The sequence below is a fragment of the Hemicordylus capensis genome, chromosome 16 (assembly GCF_027244095.1).
Source record: "Hemicordylus capensis ecotype Gifberg chromosome 16, rHemCap1.1.pri, whole genome shotgun sequence".
NCBI lineage: Eukaryota > Metazoa > Chordata > Lepidosauria > Squamata > Cordylidae > Hemicordylus > Hemicordylus capensis.
This window is the reverse complement of record NC_069672.1, coordinates 15,217,785-15,238,846: the sequence shown is the minus strand read 5'-3', so window position 1 is coordinate 15,238,846 and position 21,062 is coordinate 15,217,785. Positions and strand designations below refer to the sequence as shown.

The 21,062-nt window shown below is 49.3% G+C and overlaps 2 protein-coding genes across 3 annotated transcripts in view; both read right to left on the bottom strand.

Annotated features, from left to right (window-relative positions):
• The window catches only part of LOC128338433 (F-box only protein 6-like), a 55,841-nt gene extending 43,867 nt beyond the window's left edge, over positions 1 to 11,974 (bottom strand). Inside the window, exon 1 of the mRNA XM_053280864.1 lies at positions 10,830 to 11,974. The gene's annotated coding sequence lies outside the window, so the exon portion shown is untranslated. The remainder of the gene's footprint in view (positions 1 to 10,829) is intronic.
• Positions 11,975 to 15,441: 3,467 nt separating this feature from the next.
• DISP3 (dispatched RND transporter family member 3) overlaps positions 15,442 to 21,062 on the bottom strand; it is a 73,878-nt gene continuing 68,257 nt past the window's right edge. For both annotated transcript variants that reach the window (XM_053281041.1, XM_053281040.1), the window contains exon 21: positions 15,442 to 20,317. In XM_053281041.1, coding sequence (XP_053137016.1) covers positions 19,955 to 20,317 — 363 coding nt within the window. In that variant the 3' untranslated portion in view covers positions 15,442 to 19,954. The remainder of the gene's footprint in view (positions 20,318 to 21,062) is intronic.

The window sequence follows — 21,062 nt, the reverse complement described above, 5'->3', positions numbered from 1 at the left end:
AGGGCTAACCTTCCTCTGTTCCCTCCCCCTCTGCCAAGGAAAGTTGGGCAACGTAGACTCAGAGTCAAATGCTTTGCAAATGAACCATGTGCAGATTTGTATAAATAACAATTACAGGCACCCTTTGGATTACCCCCGTCTCCTTCAAATATTCATAAGCAGCGGCAGAGAATTCCGCTTCACTTGCAACACTTCAGCCTCAACGCTTGAAGCTGCCTCTTCTGCTCTTGATATCAATCAGTGGAGAGGAGACAAGACGCTCTGCAGATCCTCAGTGACGAGAAGAGCATGCTGGCAGCCTCACCCACATTTCCGTCATATCTTGCTCTAAGGAACACTCTCTGATGGCTGGGCAAAGAGAGTGATGATAAATAACTGGCTGGTTCCCAGCTCTGATCGTCTTATGGTCTGCGGGATGACACCGAGGTCATTTGGATGCTCAGTGTCCAAGATCCTCTGTTTGAGGATCTTCTTGACTCGGTATATGGTAGCTTCCTGTGTTCCCATCCCACCCTAAGCTGTGTGAAGAGAGTGGATCAAAGAATATCAGCAAACCCCCCACAAAAAAACACAACCCAGAGAGTAATCAGACAAACCAACCAACCTGCACGGGCACACATATATTCGAAAGAGGCGAGAATTATTTATAAGCGCCCTTTGCAACCCTACAGAGTCACTCTGCGGGAAGGGAACAGCAATCAATTGTCTTAAAAGCCGCCCACATTAACATCCAGCCTAACAGCAAGCCCAGGCATGTAAGGCAGAGACAAGGGAAGTCAAGGGAAGAAGGAGAAGGAAGGCCAGCGAAACGTCCACATCGTGATGGTGGTGGTGGTGGGTGAGGACACCCACACACACGCACACACACAGAGCTCCAATATTTCAGGGCTCCCCAAGAAGGACTGGGTCCAGGTTTCTTAGGGCCTTTGGCTGGCTCTCTCCTTCCTGGATAAGTTTTGTTCCTGGGGGGAAATTTACCCCAGTGGGAGTGGGTCTTTTTTGCTCATGTCAGCAGTGGCCGGCAGGCAGAACCCATTTTCCTCTTTGCAGTGCCCTTGATGTTTCTAGCATTTATACTTAATCAACATTTACAGCTCAGACAGACAGACAGACACACTTGACAAGGTCCTGAAATGATGCTACACCAGGGGCATTGTGGGAAAAATGCCCCCCCCCCAGCACAGTAACTCCGGGGCTTCATTCTCCCTGGAGAGGCCCCAGGAGCAGGTGCCAGAAGTGGGATTGATCGAGTGGCTAGACCTGGGCAGCTGGTGTGTGTGTGGGTAAAATATCCTGAGGCCACACCGACCCCAGGGGCGCAGTGTGTCTTTTTGACAGCTCCATGTATGCATTGCTTTGTGCATTGAACTGAGATCAGGAGGTCAGCCACACCCTGGTTGGTTAGATGGGCACAGGCACATAGGAAGCTGCCATATACTGAGTCAGACCCTTGGTCTATCTAGCTCCGTATTGTCTTCCCAGACTGGCAGTGGCTTCTCCCAGGTTGCAGGCAAGAATCTCTCTCAGCCTGATCTTGAAGATGCTGCTAGGTGCTCTTCCCAGAGTGGAGTCTCCATCCCCTGAGGGGAATATCTCCCAGTGCTCACACTTCTTGTCTCCCATTCAAACGCAACCAGGGTGGACCCTGCTTAGCTAAGGGGGAAAGTCATGCTTGCTACCACCAGACCAGCTCTCCTCTCCTAAGGTTAGCTCCTTGTGGTGCTAACCAGGGTGCTGATCTCTGCCTAAGCAGCCACATCAGAACAGTGGCGCTGACCAGGGTGCTGATCTCCTCCAGTGAACCAGCCAGAGCACCTGGTGCTGATTTCCACCTAGCCTGGCTCAGGTGTTCCAAGGTGCTGATTTCCACCTAGCCTGGCTCAGAGGTACCATCCCGCACCTCTACAGCTGCGTGCATAGAACCTCCCGTGCCTCTTAAGAGTCCTTCAGTGAAGCATCGCATTCGGGCATGGCCTTGTGCGGGCACACAGGTGTTTGTACACATGCTCAGGTTTTGCCGTGACTGACTGTACACGCCAAGAGCGGCCTTGGGCCTGATCCAGCAAGGCTCTTCTGATGTCATGACAAAGACTTCCTGGTCCCTTGCCACCCAATTTGCAAAGTTGCTACCTGTGGCCTTTTGCCGTCAGATGTGGAAAGCACTCCCCTTGCTGCCAAATCCCCTCTCTGGAGACTGACTCGACCTGCATGGTGCAGCTTCAACCAGGAAGACGTCCTTGAACAGAGAGCAACGCAGCCCCTGCCTCCAGCTGGACCCACGCCACGCCGGCTAAATCGCCATTCTGTGCACAGCCAGCTCTCCATGTGCTTACAGAGATTTCTAGATATGTACTTTTAAAAGGGGAGAGAGCGGGAGAGAACATCGACTCCATAAAACAACAATTAGCCATGCTCTCTAATTTACGAGCTTAATTTCCAGCGCCATTAAGGCCTGCCGTCTCGGTGGCTTCTGCGCAAGGGTAATTGTTCGTGCCTCTGTAACGAGCCGGTGCAGCGGTTCCCCCTGGCTCTTCTGACGCTTCCCAGAATGAAAGCGAGGAGGAGATGGCTGTCCTTTTGTCTTTTTTTGTGGGTTTTTTTTTTTTTTTTTTTTTTTGAGAAAAGCACAGCCTGTCTAGATCTCCGGGTGATTTGCAGCAGACTAGCCACTCTCAGCTGCTTAATAGCAGCAACAAAAATGTTTTTGTTTTTTTAAAAAAACCAGGCTGCTGAAAGGTAGAAAGTTTGGGGGGAAAACCAGGAGTGGATTTTGCATGAAGGGATTGGGAGCTCCATTTTGGCACTGACGACAAAATGATGATGCATTAAGCATGATCAGCAAAGAGGAAAACACAGCAAAAATCCACCTAGTGGGTGCATTCTCACCATCATTAAGAGGGCAGGACACTTCGAAAACTGTGTGTGCTCCCGGTTGTCAGATTGCATTTCTATCTTTTGAGATTTTTTTCTGGTCTGTGACTGTAATAATGGATGTAATAGATGGATGATCTATCCATCTTTTGAGTTCATATAAGAAGTTAATTTCAGTGCCTAATAATAATAATAATAATAATAATAATAATAATAATACATCCCTAGCAGCACTTCCAGACAGCGCTGGGTAAAACTCTTGCCTGAAACCTTGAAGAGAAGCTGCCAGTCAGTACAGAAAATACTGAGCTAGATGGACCAAGGAACTCAGATGGACCAAGGACTCAGAAGTCAGCTGCAAAATATTCCACTGGAGCACCCTTCTCTCAGTGGCAGAGCATCTCTGGTTTGCATGCAGAATGTCCCAGGTTCAGTCCTTGGCAGCATCTCTAGGCAGATCCGGGAAAGATCCCTATCCAAAAACTCCAAGAGCTGCTGCCCGTCAGTGCAGACAAACTAAGCTAAATGAACCAAGTACCTGACTTGGGATAAGGCAGCTTCCTATGTTCCCATGAAAATCAAGATAAAAGCAAATTGTATTGTAACTGCTTGAAAAATCATATTAAATAAGTTCAACACAATAATTAATGTGGGTGTGAGTGTGGAGTTTACTTCGATACATGTCTGAGAAAGCTGGAGTGCATGTTCAGGGCTCTGCTTGTTAAATCTTAACAAACACACACACAGAGAGACACAAAGTGCAGCCCAAAAGAGCAGCCTTAGAGGCCAGAGGGCAATTGTGGGAACGTTCTGCAAATTAAAGAAGGTTTGGTTAAGACTTGCATTAGAAACTGCTAAGAAAAAGGGTTGCAATTATGCGCTGAACTGAGTGCTGGCTTTGCCGGCTGGTTCTCAGCAGAAGGAAAGTGATAGAATTCCCCAGGCTTTGTGAAGCTCAAATAACATATTGTGAGAAAAATCTTTTCACAAGAGATAATCCCCACCCCATCTTTCTCAACGCCTACGTAGGACACCAGTGGACTGGAGAATGCTTCTGAGCCCCTCGAGCGGCTAACTTTATTGAGCTGAAGTCGGGAGGAGAACATTTCTCCTCCAGTCCCCTGCTAACTGTGCCAAGAGGCACCTTTTAAAAGTGGCGATTCTCTTGTATTGAGCAGGGGGAGAGCAGCTGGCCCTCTCCATCCCCAGCACACCATCCAGTGGCTGTTGCTGGTGCCCGTCTTTCTTAGATTGTGGGCCCTTTGGGGACAGGGATCCATTTCATTCATTCATTCATCTCTATGGGAATGTTTGTTGAAAAGCAGTATATAAATATTCATCGTATTCATGTTCCTTCATTGTGCAAGCTACGTCTCCTGAATTCCAGTTGAACGGGGAAAGTTCAAATTAAAATTAAACCGGGAACAGAAACAGACACTGTGTTGCCTCCACGTTTCCTTTCACTGGAGTGGGAACCAGCTCACTTTGCCTCCTTCTTGCCCCCTGGCATGGCCAAGACACATGGATAAAATCCTGCAAGAAAGCCATTCTGATGTAACTGTGTGCATGGCTGCCTCACAATTCTTTCCATGTGGTGTTTTCCTGACTCACACCGCTGCTTTTGCACAATGCTAATGCTCCGCCCGATGGCACAGTTCCATCAAGGTTGCCTTGGTGGTCCATTGATACATCCATCGACAGTAACAGCCAGGAACGTTGAGGGAAGTAGAGTTTCGATAATAACATACTGTATTTACCTGAATCCAATACTAGTTCTTTTAGGTTAGAAAATAGGGGGTCATCTTAAATCTGGGGTCCTCTTCCTTCCTATCATGCTATAGGTTATATAGCATAACCTATATCTAGGTTAGTGTACTATAGCAGTAGTGTACTGGAAGGGCAGATTATAAATATTTTAAATAAATAATAATAAATAAATTTAACCCGTATCTTTTAAGGGGTCATCTAAAATTCAGGGTTGTCTTCTATTTGGGTAAAGACAGTATGAGCAGCCCTGCTGGATCAGGCCCAAGTCCGATCTAGTCCAGCATCCTGTTTCCCACAGTGGCCCACCTTATGCCTCCAGGAAGCCCACAACCAGGAGATGAAAGCACGCTCTCTCTCCTGCTGTTGCTCCCCTGAAACTGAGTTTCAAAGCATCCTGCCTCTGAGCCTAGAGATGGCCTATAGCCTTCAAGGCTAGTAGTCAGGGACAGACCTGTCCTCCATGAATTCATCTAGGAGGACCCACTTAAAGTCATCCAAGCTGGTGGCCATCACCACATCCCATGGCAGGGAATTCCATAGATTAATTATGCACAGTGTGAAAAAGTACTTCCTTCTCTTGGTCCTAAATGTCCCGGCCTTCAGTTTCATGGGATGACCCCTCATTCTAGTGTTTTGCGAGAGGGAGAAAAAGTACTCTCTGTCCACCCTCTCAACTTCATGCATAATTCTGTATACTTGGATCATGTCTCCCTGCGGATGCCTCTTTTCCAAATGAAAGAGCCCCAGGTACTGTAGCCTTGCCTCCTAAGGAAGGTGCTCCAGGCCCCCGATCATCTTGGTGGCGCTCTTCTGCACTTTCTCCAGTTCGATAATATCCTTTTTGAGCAATGGTGGCCAGAATTCATGTTCTTTCTGGAAAGGGTGTGTGTGTTCCATTCATTCTGCTTATCATTCCCTTTAAAACACCAACACACAACGTTGGTGGAGAAAAAACTTTAGGGTTTTTTTTGTTTTTTGTTTTAAGGAAGGCGATGGAGGAGAAAGATCTCACGTCTCACATCTCCCTGCACATCTGTGGAAAAACTGAAACTGGATCTATTTTGCAATAGCCTTTGCGGACGGAGAGGTCAGCCTGGGTAGCTGGACGCATGCTCTGAATGGAAAAGGAGCTCAGTTCTGTCTCTGGCAGTTCCAATTAAAATCTTCTCAGCTAGCAGGGCTGGAAAAGAGTCTCCTCACGGCTGGAGGTTTTGGAGAGCCACTGCCAGTCAGAGTAGATAGCTTCTGGCTAAGTGGGAAATAAGGCAGCTTCTTACAGAGAGGGACTATTATTATTATTTTTTTTAAAAAACTGTTATTATAGGGCTCTTTTTCCAACTAAGTTAGAACTGTGGACATGACTCCAACTCCTCCATCATATTTTATCCTCACAACAACCCTGTGAGGTAGGTTGGGTCGAGAGAACGTTGGAACATGGGAAGCTGCCTTCTACCAAGTCAGACCCTTGGTCCATCTAGCTCAGTATTGTCTACACTGACTGGCAGCGGCTTCTCCAAGGTGGCAGGCAGGAGTCTCTCTCAGCCCTCTCTTGGAGATGCTGCCAGGGAGGGAACCTGGAACTTTCTGCATGAAAGCAGGTAGGTGCTCTTCCCAGAGAGGCCCCATCTCCTAAAGGGAATATCTTACAGTGCTTACATGTAGTCTCCCATTCAAATGCAAACCAGGGTGGGTCCTGCTTAGCAAACGGGGCACCAGACCAGCTCTCCTCCCAAGTGACTGCTCCAAGATTTCCCGGTGAGCTTCCGGGTTGAGTGAATTTGAACCCTGGTCTTTCTACTCCTTGCCCTGACCCAAAGATTGCCCCATGTTTGCTCAGCGGAAACCTGGAAACTCTTGCATATATTTTGCAAGATGGTTGGCCAGGTGAGAAGCCAGAGTGCTGTGTGGAAGCACGCAGTTTGAAGGCAGAAAGTCCCCAGTTCAAGCCTTGGCAATATTCCCAATTAATGCAAACAGGGCTGCAAAGTATCTTGGTTAGAGGAGACAACCCTGATCTAGATGGACCAATGGCCTGACTCAGGAAGGCGGCAGCTTATGGCGAAAACTCACAGCTCAGTGACAGAGTGCAAATAACCTTGCCTAGAATTCAGCCCACCACCTTGGTGCTTTAGAGGGCCTCTCAATCAACAGGGCACTTCAGTCCAATTCAAAGTGGTCACTGCAATTCAGGCTGAAGTTTCGCCCCCAACTCCTGACCCTTGTAGTTAAAAAATGAGGCAGGGATTGGAGAGAGGACAGATTGCACTTCACCTTTGCTCCTGACATCAAGGGAGCAGCTGGTACTGGTGGCTTCAGTTTTAAAATGACTTCTGGCTGAGTGTTTTTAACTCCTTCCTACAATGTTCCAGGAGAGGCACAGAACTGCCGGCTTTCCCAGGGCTGTGACCATTGCTGCAGTACCAGAAAACTGACAGTGCTCAAGAATGCTGGAAAAGGAAGAAGAAGGAGGAGGAGGTGGAGGAGAAAAGAAGAAGGAAGGAAGAAGAAAGGAGAAGAAAGAAAGAAGAAAGGAGGAGGAGGAGAAAGAAGGAGAAGAAGAAATAGTCATCTTCCAGGACTCATTTTAAGACTGAAGCTAGGGAAGATACAGTTCCTTTATTGCTGGGATCAAAAGTGAAATACCGTATATGCTGTCACTTGCCTGTGCCCAGTAAATAATTACAGGATTCAGGGGAGGGTGAGAAGGTGGGGAGAGGAGCTGAAGTGGCCAAAGTGCTTCCGGAGCACCTCGGCATGATTCGGCCCTGGTAGCTTCGATTCGGGTTGCCTCTTCAGATCGAAGCTTCGGCCATTGAATCAGGCCAAATCTCTTCCACAGTAAAGTGGGCCCTGTAGCTTTCTGCAGCCCTAGGGGAAAAAAAACCCTTTCTGGACTCTTGAAGAACAGGCGCCAATCAGGATAGACAAAACTAAATGGCAGTCCAGCTCAGTATATGGAAACTTGGTATGTTCAGAGAGCCAACAACCCATCTAAGGAATGCTGTGTTTTCCCTTGAAAGTTCTGCTGCCTTTACAGCCTCCTACGCAGGTCAAATCCTTTCTCTGCCTCACTGGAGAATCTACATATGAATACCAAACTGTTTTGCTGAGATTTCTACTTGGCTTCGCCTTCAAGGACGTCAATCCTTTTCTTTTCTCCTCCTATGCATTTCCCCCACATGCCTTCCATCTCCTGATACTCCAGAGATGCACATTATCAGATAAGGGGCTTTCTCCTCCTCCAGAGGCTAGGGTGCATTGTATGCCCCTTGAGCTGAGCACCTCACTGCGATGAATACACTCTTGATGGCGCCATAAATTGCAAGGTTACCTAACAATACCCGATCAATTTGGCTGCATTAAAGTGCATTTACCGGGAACGAACAGAACGCCGAAAAAGAAGCTATTTAAGAGGAATAAAATGCAGACACGGCAAGATTTTTACAGACTCGGTTTTCTCTCCCGCCTTCTTGCACTCAGCGCTGATGGAACATCAGCAGTTTCCCCTCTGTATGTAGATCAATACATCCATCGAGTGTGACCAACCCAGGCAATTATGGGCCTAGTTATGGGAGAAAACAGTCTGTTAATGCACACCTCTCCTTTTATTAAAAAATACCACCACCCCCTTGCATGCTGCCCATTTCAAAAATGACAGCCGGGAGGTGGGGAGAATCATTAATCCACTAATTTGAAATCAATTTAAAGTACATTTGCTTAATGGCATGAGGCTTGTAAATTATCCAGAAATTGTTAATTTAAGGAGAACACCATGCAAAAATAAAAGAAGGGGGGTGTTTTTCTGCTTATTCTCTCTCTCCCTCTCTGTTTATTAATTGGCTTTTTCCAGATGTGTGTCGTTCATTGGAAAACTTCATTATCACACTTTCTCCATCTGCGAGACTTTCACAGTCCTTAATGAGGTGTTGTTGTTTTCCACACAGTCAGGAAGAAAAAGTTAAGGACGATCGGGACTGATTTACTTTGGGAGGAAGCAACCCCTGGAATCAGTGTGAGATTCCTTAGGGTGTATAGCATCGGAACATAAGAAGCTGCTATATACTGAGTCAGACCCTTGGTCCACCGAGCTCAGCATTGTTTACCCTGACTGGCAGCAGCTTCTCCAAGGTTGCGGGCAGGAGTCTCTCTCAGCCTTATCTGGAGATGCTGCCAGGGAGGGAACTTGGGACCGTCTGCTCTTCCCAGAGCGGCTCCATCCCCTAAGTGGGGGAAGATCTTCCAGTGCTCACACTTCTAGTTTCCCATTCAAATGCAACCAGGGCAGACCCTGCTTAGCTAAGGGGGGCCGTGCATGCTTGCTCCCACTAGCTCAGAGCTCCTTGGAGGAAGAACGGGATATAAATGTAAATAATAAATAAATAAATAAATAAATCAGACCAGCTCTCCTCCCAGCCCTGTCTCTCGCAGCCACATGAAAAGGACTCAAGGACTATCAAAAGACAAGAAATCAGGGGAAAAGAACTGGCAACTCTAAGAGATCTCGGCGTGAACACGAGCCTTCCCAAAGCATCCTCAGACAGCACCGTAGCTACCCAAGCAGAGCGTCCCGCCCGCCCCCTCCTGGTGACATTTGGCGCACGGCGTGCCACCCGACCCACTCTCCCCCACCACACAGCCCCACCAGCTTGGCATCTCGTCACTCACCAGATGGGAACAGTTGGGATCGTGAGCGGGCGCCGTCGATAAATCTGAAGGAGGATGCGGGAAGGTGGCAAATTAATTAAGCTAATTTGGGGCGTAATTAGAAGCCGCTTCCACAGTTTCCAGAGGGAGGGCTGCCTGCCTGCTTACTCCTTGGGAAGACACAGAAGAGAATAGGGACGCCTTGGCACAGCTGAAATGCCAGCCACCATATGGATGGGGACGGGGGCCAGTTGGCAATCGGATCATCATAGAGTTTGGAGGACCAGACAGCCACCTAGTCTACCTTCTTATCAACGGTGCTGTGCACGCAAACTCTCTTCCCCTCAGGCCACTGTGCCTCCCAACCATCCTTCCTTCAAGCCTCTACTTCTCAGCCACCCACCTCTTTCTTATCCAAGCCATCCACACTGTTGCCCCAGATCTTCTAGCCCTGTAGCTTCCTAGGCTGACTTCCTGCTCAGTCCCCTCCATGATCTCTTTCCTGCCCATAACACACGACTCCATCTTGTCCCTCTGCATGGTTTTCTTCTAACAACACAGACCTTTTCCCTTCCTTTGCAGAAGCTGCACCAGCTGTCAACCTTGTCCTGTGAACAGCTCTCCATTCCAGGGTTGGGAATGTTTGTGGACATTCCATGACATCACAGAAGCTTGCAGTCATGAGTGCATTGTCAAAAAACAGCAAGAAAGGGATCTTGCACATGCACACTATTCCTTTTGCGTAGGGTTTTTACTGAGGCACGTGTGCACCTTTGATCAGGCAAATAATATATATCAAATAATATTGAAGGAATTGCATGAAAAACAATTTTATCAAGAACAATTTTGCATGGTTTTATCACACAAGTGTATTAGTGCTGTAGAAGGGGGAAGAGATGCCAGAGTCATAGCTATAACTGAATTGGAGGGATGGCGGGGAATATTCCTGGGTCCTGAGAAAGGAAACCCCGATTGGCTGGACTGGTTTGGTTTCAAGCAAGACAGTCCTCTCCACGAGGGGAGGAAGAGTGTCAGGCAGGATCCCTCCCTCCTCCGGGCTGGCGGCCTAGTGCTCAGGTTCATCCCACCCTTCTCTCCGCCTGACTGGCTCAACAGGGAGTGAAACGTTGCTAAGCATCAGCCAGTCACGAGGAACAGAGGAGGAAGAGATGCTGCCTGACACCCCTCCCCTCCTCCCAGAACCCGAGACAGCGAAAAAGATCTTTGATTAAAAGGATCGGAGGGCTCTTTTGGAATGCTGCTCTCATTCAAAAGATGTGGGGGAGGAGAAGACAGCAGGAGCCCAGGACGGCAGGGTCTATATTCCCATTTTTGTCCCAGGGCCCACTCTAACTTTGCAAAACCCCGAGAGAGACAATTAATTCTAGACGTTCTTTGGTTAACCAGAATTCAGACGTAGGATGCAGGGCACAGCAAACTAGATACACAGCAAAGGAATGGGAATGGGCAAAACCCCACCCCTAGCTCTGGCTTAAATGGGAAACGACATCGAGAAGAAAGTGTGTAAAATGGATTGCAACACTTACTGGTGTCAGGTGCTGATCAAACAGGATGTGCAATAGACCTCCGGTGGGTCTCCGAGAATGTCGTCAGGCCTGTTGCTGTCTGTCTGCTGTGCAATCATCGAGGGAAGGGAAGAAAGCGAGACCTGTCCCCATACATCACAGGCTCCATTGGGTAGTAATAAGATGTATGGCAGCCTCACAGCAAAATAACATCTGAGCGGGCGTCCTCATTTGTTATGATAGAGAGAAATAGGACAGCTGCGTACATCAGCTCAGTAAACATTCTGTCCGGAAGTGAGACGGAAGAGCTAATTTGGCACTGGGGTCATGGGGGCCCAGGACTGGAATTAATTCTCAGCGCCACCTCTCAATTCCAAGGCCAAAACCCAACGTGAGTATTCCTGAGCATGTGCAGAGTGCATTTCCCTCAACACCTAGCAATGACCACAGAGAGTCCCCACCTATCAGGATGTCCTGAATGGAAGTTCAGCTCTCTGTTGATGTGTAGAGACTACGGGAGCTTCCGAAATCCCCCTCTCCCAAATGGCTCTCTGGGTTGTGGAGTTCTGAATTTCCTGGTCTTGCTTCTGAAGGGAAGCTCTCCATGGCTCCAGCTTTTATTTCTGGAATGTGTAGCGATGGCTCTCTCAGTCTCGTTTGTGCCAGCGTTCAGATCTCTTACTCCCTTCCCCTCTTTCTCCAACTCAGCTCTTCTGATGCACATTTATGGAGGGATTCAACTCACAGAGACGCCGTCTTGGTTGGCAGATGAGAAGCAAGAGATACAGCAAGGCAAGGCACTCTTCTTACCCGGTCAATTCATAGCGGACAGGTCGATCCATGACAGTCAGCGTGGTGTAGTGGTTAGAGTGCTGGACTGGGACCGGGGAGACCCAAGTTCAAATCCCCATTCAGCCATGAGACTTGCTGGATGACTCTGGGCCAGTCCCTTCTCTCTCAGCCTAAGCTACCCCACAGGGTTGCTGTGAGGATAACGATAACCGTGTCCACTACTCTGATCTCCTTGGAAGAAGGGAACAGTGGGATATCAATGTAGTGAGTAAATAAGTAAATAAACCAATGAGCTAGATGGACCAATGGCCCAGCAATGGGCAAAGCCGCTACCTATGAAGTCCCTGCCCCAAAGTGCTAGCAATTTACATTTTGAATGCAGGAGGCAGAAGGGGCAGATGGGGTGAATGTGAGCACATGTGGGCTTCTTTCTTGGCTGGAAGGAAAGAAAAAGAAAGAAAGAAAGAAAGAAAGAAAGAAAGAAAGAAAGAAAGAAAGAAAGAAAGAAAGAAAGAAAGAAAGAAAAAGAATCCTGGGGATCTGAACCAGCAAATGGCTTTTGCGTCAACAATGACATCAATACCAAGTGAGGACATCAGGGTCTCTGTTCCGTTTTGCATCAGTGAATATCAGCTTTACTTCTTTCTCTGGCAGGCTTGCAAAATGCACCAGCAGCAAAAAGTGGCGGTGGGCGGGGGGGAATCCTCCCACAAAACACCCAAATGCATTTGATTACACAAAGAAGCAACATGATTTATTGTTGCTCATTGCGCCATCCATTTAGATTTTGGAGGAGAAAACAATAGGGAGAAAATTGCATTGTTTGCTTCCCCTTTATTTTCCCCTCACAATGTGCCATAACTGGAATGAGTGGGGCAGATTCTCCCTCCCTAAGATACCCGCCTTTTAAAGGATAACTTGTACCCCTAGGAAGGGTTTGGAGGGAGCTGCCGTTGACTGAGTCAGACCTTTGATCCATCAAGCTTAGCATTGTCTGCACTGACTGGCAGCAGCTCTCCAAGGCTGCAGGCAGGAGACCTCCAGACCCCCAGCCCACGCGGTGACCAGGAGGCTTCAAGGGCTCAGCCTCCCGCTTCACAATTAAAAGGGGGCGAGGAATCCTGGTCCTCACCAGCGTTGGAGTAATGTGGGCCCCTCCCCGGCGGCTACTGTCACCAAACTCATGCAGCACAGATGACTCAGCCGCTTTGAGCCGTCCTCCAGGCTGTGCATGGCACACCTCAGCCGCCCAAGCAGCTGGAGGGAGCAGTAAGATGCCCACATTCCAGCTGGAGTGCTGGTTGGTGCAGCTGAGCTCATCACAACACGTGCAGAGTGAAAGGCCACAGCAGGGAATGGGGGAGGAGGGAGCTCATGGGGACCCATATCATATGGAAGGGGTCACAGGAAGCTGCTAGGGAGGGGAAACCGACTCAGATAGATTCAACTCAAACCTGGGTGATTCGGGGGGTTTCAAATTCGAATCGAATCACCCTTTAAAAGGGCAAACCAATTCAAATCTGAATCGGATTTTCAAATTTTGATTCAAATTCAATCCAAGAGCCATTTGGAACCCTTTTTAAAACAATTTAGCTACCGTGATTGGTTAAAAAAAGGTGCCAGAACAGAGTCTCTCAACTCCCATGAGCACTTTGAACATAAATCGAATTTTCAGACCAGATTCAAATTTGAAACGAATTTTCAGAATTCGATTCTAATTCTAAACAAATAGGAAAATTCATTTTGTGCGCATCTCTAGAAGCTGCCTTATACCGAGTCAGCCCTTTGGTCCATCTAGCTCAGTGTTGTCTACACAAACTGGCACGAAGCCTTCTGAAGAGGACTCCGCGGAGAGAGGACAGCCATTTGTTCATTGTTACCCTGACTTTTTCCTCTGTGCAAAAATGACTGCAATTTTAGCCTAAGCATTTGGGAGCAGGGATAAAGAAGGAGTGAAAACACAGAGAGAGCTGCTCTCTCTCACTTCCCATCTCTGGGGGAGTAGATGTTGCCAAAGGTCAGCATTTGTCCCCTGAGATTGTTCCGGGGCTGGATCACAGACCAGCAGGGATGAGGCGGAGTCTGGAACCAGGGGGTGGAGCTAGGCAGTCCATCCATTTGGGCCCGAAGCAGGTGTGGGGTCCAGAACAGACGGGACAAGCCCCAGAGCAACCACAGAACGGCTCTATTGTGGTCTCAGTTGCACCAACCACCACCCCTATCCAACAGTTGAACCTTCCCTCCACAACACTTCCAAAAGCTTCTGGAGTTCTCCTGCAGAGCTCCTTCACTGTGCCCGGGCAGGATTAGCTCCCAATTTGGGCTCCTGCTGCTTTTCACAGGCACAGGCCGTAACAGCGAGGCCTGCCTTGACACACCATCTCAGGAGCATGTTTCCCCCAACTCTGCAAGAGCCATTCTGTGCCACGACAAAAATATTAACAGCTTTGAGAGAGAGAACGAAACCTCCTTCCGTTGCAAAGCAGAAGTTATATAAAAGCCCATTTCGAGCAGATCAAGTGCATGCCTCCTTCCTGATTTAGAGATCTCCAGCCACAGACCGGGCAGCAGCTAGTCGTCTCCCAGTCAAGGATGCGAAATGAAGGCAGGATATTTATAACCGTTCTAACACTGGAGTGTGGGGTGGGGGTGGGTGGGACTGAGTCGAAAGATGGTAACTGCTCCAGCAGAACACACACTCCGGCCGAATTAGCAGCACGTTCAATTTATACAGTAAAGATCTCCACTCATAAGTTCAGATCTTCAAATGCAAACCAGGGCAGACCCTGCTTAGCAAAGGGGACAATTTATGTTTCCCCCAACAAGACCATTGGTCCAGCTAGCTCAGTTGCCTGGGCAGAGGGCAATATTCCTTCCAATCATTTCAGCCAGAATCAATTACTCCTGTCACCCAATGTGTCAAGCTAAGCTACCTTTTTCCTATAGATTTGAATTTTTGAAGCATCTAGAAGCAAGTTTCTGTTCCATCAGACTGTTGACATACCGTCTGTGTGTGCGTGCGTCTGTGTGCAGTCTGCATGCGCACATACTGTCTGTGTAGGCACACACACACACGTAAGTTAGGCACAATGGCTAAACGGAGCTTCCATGGCCAGTAGCAGTATTCCTTTAAATACTGGACACTAGGGACCAAGAATACAGGAAGGCCGTCTTTTCCCTGCTGTTGTAGTGAGTTTCCTGGGACAGGTCGTTGGTGACCATTAGGAAAAGTATGCTGCGATGGTAGGAGAATGGTTTTGCCTCATTCAGCAAAACTACTCCAATGTTGTTAGCCACAACAGTTAAGAGAGAACTTCCATGTGCAAGAGCAGTTTACCTGCAAATTTCGGCGGGGTGTGTGTGTTTGACTAGAGAAAGCCATCTGGTTCCACTTGTGGGCTTCCTGGATGCACCCAGTTGGGGGTTATTGGAAAGTGGATGCTAAAATGGATGGACCCACCTTGGTCTGAACAAGCATGGGGGTCCTTATGTCTAAATGGAACCTCCATATTCAGTGATGTTATACCACAGAAGAGTGGGCACCGGAGATAAACATCTATTTCTACCTTGGCTGGTTTGTGAGCTTCACAGGCCATTAAAACACTAAAGGAGGAGTTTCCAACTTGGGTCCCTAGATGGTGTTGGACTACAACTCCCATCATCCCCCACCTTTGGCTGCTTTTGCAGGGGGTGATGGGAGTTGTGGTTCAACACCATCTACACATTCATAGCTGGGACGCTCTCCATCAAGGTAATTCTTATGTTTTTAACAGCAGCCCTTGAATCTTAGGTAGAGCAGGCCCAGAGAAGAGAAACAAGATTAGCCCAGAAAGGCACATAGTCAAATGTCAAAATCTTTTATTTACAACAGTTTCAAAAAGAAAAAGAAAACAGAGAAATATTTTAAAAAAACACCAGCTAAGAAGAAGAGATCAACAACACCAGGAACCTTAGATGAGAAAATTTGTGCTATGCAACCTTCCAAAAAAGTGCCAACCGTTCAAATCTGCATGCAAAAGAGGATCCTGTCCATTCTTATCCCCAACAGCCCCCCATAAGCACCATCATTCCAGGCCAGGTGTTTCCACCTTGTAATTCTTTCCTGGTCTCCCTACAATACACGTTTGCAGGTAGCTAGAATCTGAAGGCCAACCTGTTCCCCAGAAACCGAATTCACACCTGCTTTCCAAAGGGGAGTTTTGCGGGGTTGTGTCTCCTCTCATTCAGGCCCATTTAGAAAAATATTAACACATTATAATTTTCGGGAAGGGAGAAAAGTTAGCTTAAAGAGTCCCACCGCCACTGCATTTTGAGTCCCCCCCCCGCAAACTTTTTATCCAAAACAAAATGTGAAGGGAAGCTTTCAAGTCCTTGCAAAGACAAAACCAGTTGCAGAATTTCAAGAGCAAAATAAAATAAAAAGAGAGAATTGTGCAACGTTTATCTGTCTGGCCCAGTAGATGGCAGTTTCATATATTTAGGGGACTGGACTATAGCTCAGTGACACTCTGCCCATTTTGCATGCAGGAAGTCCCCGGTTCAATCCCTGGCAGCATCTTCTGGTAGGCCTGAGAAGGGCTCCTGTGCCTGAAACCTCGGACAGCCACTGCCAGTCAGAGCAGACAATACCAAGCTAGACAGACCAATGATCCCATGGCAGGATCCGTACTCAGTGGTAAGCCATCTGTTCTGAAGACCTCAGGTTCAGTTCCTGGCAGCATCTCCAGGAAAGAGCCCGGTCTGAAAACTTGCTGCTGCCAGTCAGTGCAAACAATATTGAGCCAGCTGGCTGAAAGGTCTGATTCTGAAAGCAGCCTCAAACACTGGAAGAGGAAGGAAAGCATGAAGCAGAAGCCCTGGCTGCTATGACAGGAAAACCCAAGAAGACTCACAAATGGCCAGGAAGAGAGAAACAGACAGGCCTTTTCAACTAGTCCAGCGTCCTGTTTCGCACAGTGGCCCCCCAGATGCCCCTGAGAAGCCCACAGGCAGGAGTTGAAAGGGGCAGGCCCTCCCTCCTGCTGTTACCCCCTGGCCGAGGCAGATTCTGTGAGCCCCCCCCCCCCGGTTTTAAGTGTTCTCCATGGCAAGGATGATTTAAGAAAGCCTCCCCTTGAGTTTGCCCAGCTTGTCTCTAAATCAATCACTGGCAGCTGCACCGCTAGAGCGCCAGGGAGGATTTATGTCAGTCACTGTGGTAAATAACGGGAGGTTTATTACCTTCCCAGGAGAAGCAGCTTCTCTCGTAAGGAAAATTCAAGGCAAACAAATTACGCTCCGAGAACCGAGAAGCTTTGACTCGAAGCAAGAAAAATGAAAGGGGTTTCCTTCCCAACCAAGGAGAAAGACAGCAGGAAGGTTGGAGGTAGCTTTGCCGAAATTGCAGCCCCTTTCCCAACACGCAGGTGCCGGCAATTACCCCATTTAGGTTGCAGTGCCCTAAATACCGACCCAGAGTAACCCCAACTGGGCACAGTGCGGTTTACTTCCAAATAAACACACACAGCAGGGCTACTCTGGCTGTGAGTCAATCTATTAAAGGGCGAACAAAAGTATTTGGGTGAAAGAAGGGAATATTCCCAATTAACATTGTGCAGAAGATTTTTTGATGCCGATACAGCTGGCCCGGCTCGGAAACAATACAATGCAATCAGCAACGCCCACCTCAGAGAAGAGATCAGCATTGCAAGGTCCCCGGATTCTTCTCCGATTTGGATTAAAATCAGAGTGCCATAAGAATTCCTGATTTACTCATTCTTCCACCCGCATTCCTCCGGGACAGCAACAGGAAGAGGGAGGGAAGTTGATCTGACCTCTCCCCCTCTGGTAGCAAGCCATGACAGTCCTTGGGGGAAACGACATTTCCCAGGGCCACCAGGTTCTTTCTTACAAGTGCATTCACCATGGCCCCTTTTCTTGATTTAAAAAGGGAAGAAACATAGCAAACTGCCTTATACTGAGTCAGGTCCTAGCTCAGGACGGTGTACTCTGACCGGCAGCAGCTCTCCAAGGTTTCAGACAGGGGTCTTTCTCAGCCCTACCTGGAGAGGCGGCCAGGGACTGAACCGGAGACCTCAATGCTCTTCCACTGAGCTTTGGTTCCACCCCGTAAGGGGAATGTCTTGCAGCACTCATATGTAGTCTCCCATCCAAATACAAGCCACAGCAGAGAAGAGTCATGCTTGCTGCCACAAGATCATATCTCCTCCCGAGCGGGTAGACTGCCTCAGAAAATAAGCCGAGTTGTTTCTGATTTTTGGGGGACATAGTTCGGCTCCTTCTTTGAATCAGTCCAGTGCAAGGGAAATTAGTCCTTCAGTAGAAGGACTTCCAAAATGCAGATGGAAGGCACCACCTTAGCAGTCCCGTCTATCTTCTGCTTGAGATCCTGCAGTGCTGCTGCCAGTCAGAGTGGACGATCCTGAGCAAGACGGACCAGTGGTCTGACTCAGTAGGCAGCAGCTTTAATTGTTCCACCCGGTTACCTGCCAACCTCTGCACACAAACCTAAAAACTTGGTCTTGGAAATGGCCCCCGAACCATCCTCAGCCTGTGCCAAAGGACGATCCGAGCACCTATTACATACCTGCCTCTCTTGGTTTGTGTTCCTGTAATTAATATTTACCGTGCAGCCCTCGGTAGACTCCCCACCTCTTCTTCTGCCGGGGGAACAGCTGATCTGCATACCAATGCAGCTGCTTCGTTATTCCAGCCTTAAGAATATGATGAAATCAGCGATGCTTCAAATGTACTTGTTAATGGACCTGGTTTGCAGTTTAATACGAGCCATCTGCTCGGAGCAGGAGGCGGCAGAGGGCGGAGGAGAGGGCGGAATCGTGCGGCGGGTGGGAGGGGGACGGAAAGACGATTCTGGCAGCCGTGCCGGCTGACACCATACATTTGTGTCCCTGCCAGATCCGAGCCTCACGGAACCTCAACAGGAGACGGCTCACAGATCCTAGTGCTCAACTTCCTGCACTGAAGGGCAGTTTTCCCGGAGGCATGAGCCAACTCTCCAAGACTACAGGATGTCCCTGGTTCGGCTTGCGAGCAAACTTCTGAACCAGCCCCGGTTCGAGGCGAACCGGTTCAGGACGAACCATTCATGCACACCCCTACAGGCTGCAATGGCAGCCTGTGAGGCTGCAGCCAGGTACTGGAGCGGCTCTGCCCTTTCTGACTGTGCCTTGGTTCTCCTCAACAGGAAGGGCTGCAAAGGGCTGAGCTATTTTTGGAAGGGCGGTATAGAAATCGAATAAACAAACAAATAAAAACTTCCTGTTCAGGTCAGGACTTAAACCTGGCATCCATTGACCATCTTTCCCGATTCGGACGGCCACCTCGCCTCGAAGCTCTCAACTCAGAGGCCTACAACTCACTTCAGAAACGGTTTCATCATGAGGACTAGAAACGGAATTTGAAGAGCAAAACACAAAGCAAGCCAAGGTGCAAGGCAGGCAAAGGCAACTTGGATCTTTTTACGGAATGGCATCGGACGGCATCGATCAGCACCCCAAAAGCAGAGGACGATCCTCAGGAAAATATACATAACACTGCCCAGGTTTTCTTGTCATGGGATGTGGGGAGGGGAGAAACCTGGAGGCACCTTAAAAAAAAAAGAAACGACATTCTGCATAGCTTCCTTGGAGTACGGCATCCCCCCAACAGATGAAAGCTTCGCCATTCATCCCAATAAAATCAACACAGAGCACCAGACAGTGGGGCGGTAGGGAATAAAGTGCACCTGGAAATTCAGAGAGAGGAAAGACAGAACAGGGATGCGTTTTCTTCCGGACTTACAAAAAAATCTCCTTATAAAACTCGGACGCGGGAATTAGCAGAGCCAACCGAAATGCAAAAGAGCTGATCTGTCGGGAGCAGGAAAGGAGAATTCATGCTCGGCTCACAGGAAGTGAGCCCATTTCTCTGCCCGCCCACACAGGAAGTTAGCTCATTTTGCTGCCATCCCTCACCTTTCCTACGCCCCCGCCCCCCACCGCATGGAGGCTCAGGCCCCCTCACCCCTCATAGACCTCCAGAACGGAGAGGAAAGTTTCAGCAAAGCACGAGGAGGCCAGCAGGGCGGCGCTAAAGGGCCAGAAGGCTCTCAGACACTTTGCTAATCCACGCCAAGCACTGCCCTTCTCGGGGTAGGACTCTCAGCCCCTCCGCAACAGCCCGGAAGTGGCGAGGACGGTCAACAAACCCCATCGTGCGTCCTGTGCGCATCCTCCACTTAACCTCCGCGCCCCCGTCCCGAGATGCTTGCATGGCTCCACGTTGGAAGAGAGGGGGGAAGCGAGAAAGAAAATTGACTGGAAGGGGCCATTGGGAAGGGGGGGTTGGATGTGGAACTATAGGACCGTCCCGTTGGGCAGGGGGATTCTGAATCCGCTCCTCAGCAGCGCCAGGCAGACGCAGAGGCCCGCCGCCAGGGTGACGAGAACGCCCGCCAGGGCCTTGAGGAAGGAAGTCCGGCTGCGGGTGAAGGAGGCGGGTCCCAGGGCGCTGAGCAGCGCCGTGCTGACCGTCAGCGTGTAGAGGATGGAGACCCCCGTGTTGAGGGCCACAATCTTGCCGAACTTGGCGAAGGGGGCGATGATGCAGAAGAAGAGCGGGACGGTGGCGATGACCGTGGTGACGGCGCTGGAGACGATGGCCACGCCCACGTGGCGGACCGCCTCGATGGTCCTCCACTGGCGGCTGGAATTGGGGTCCTGGAAAGGGTGGGGAAGAGAGAGGGGGACCTCTGTGCACAGTGGAGTCACCGCTCCCCGCCCTCCAGGGATTCCTGTAACAGGATGCTGTTGACTACAACTCCCATCATCCCCTGCTGCAAAGGCCTTTGGCTGGGGGTGGGTGGGCGTTGCAGCCAACAACCTCTGAGAATCCCTGCTAGAGGGAACACTGGCCCCGAAATAGACCGCAGGCAGGCCCTCTATTCTCTCAAGGGACCCTCTGCAGCAGGCTTGTGTTAAGGGCCCTGCCAGGGAGAGGATGGCTAAAGAGAGCCTCCATCTTCAGGGGCAGTGTACCACTTACTGCCAGTTGCTGAGGGGCAAATGAGGCTACTGCATTCAAGCCCTCACAAAGGTGGGCTTCCTGGGGGCATCTGGATGACCTCTGCAAGCAACTGGATGTTGGGCGAGACCTTTGTCCTGAGCCCAATAGGATCCTTATGAGGCATGGTAGGAATGGAACTTCCCTGGACAGTAGCAGTATACCTCGATAACTGATTCTAGGGGAGAACAGGGAACCTCTGTTACTGTATTGTACGCTGCCTTGGGGCCATCTGGCAAAAGGTGGCTGTAGATCAAAGCAGATCAAATGCCTTTGGGACCAACTTCCGAGAAGCATCTGGTCAGCCACGGTGGGGAGTGGGAAACGGCACTCCCTAGCCCTTGGGTCTGATCCCGCAGGGCTCTTACGGACCTCTGGGCTGCCCCACACCTATCCTCGGGT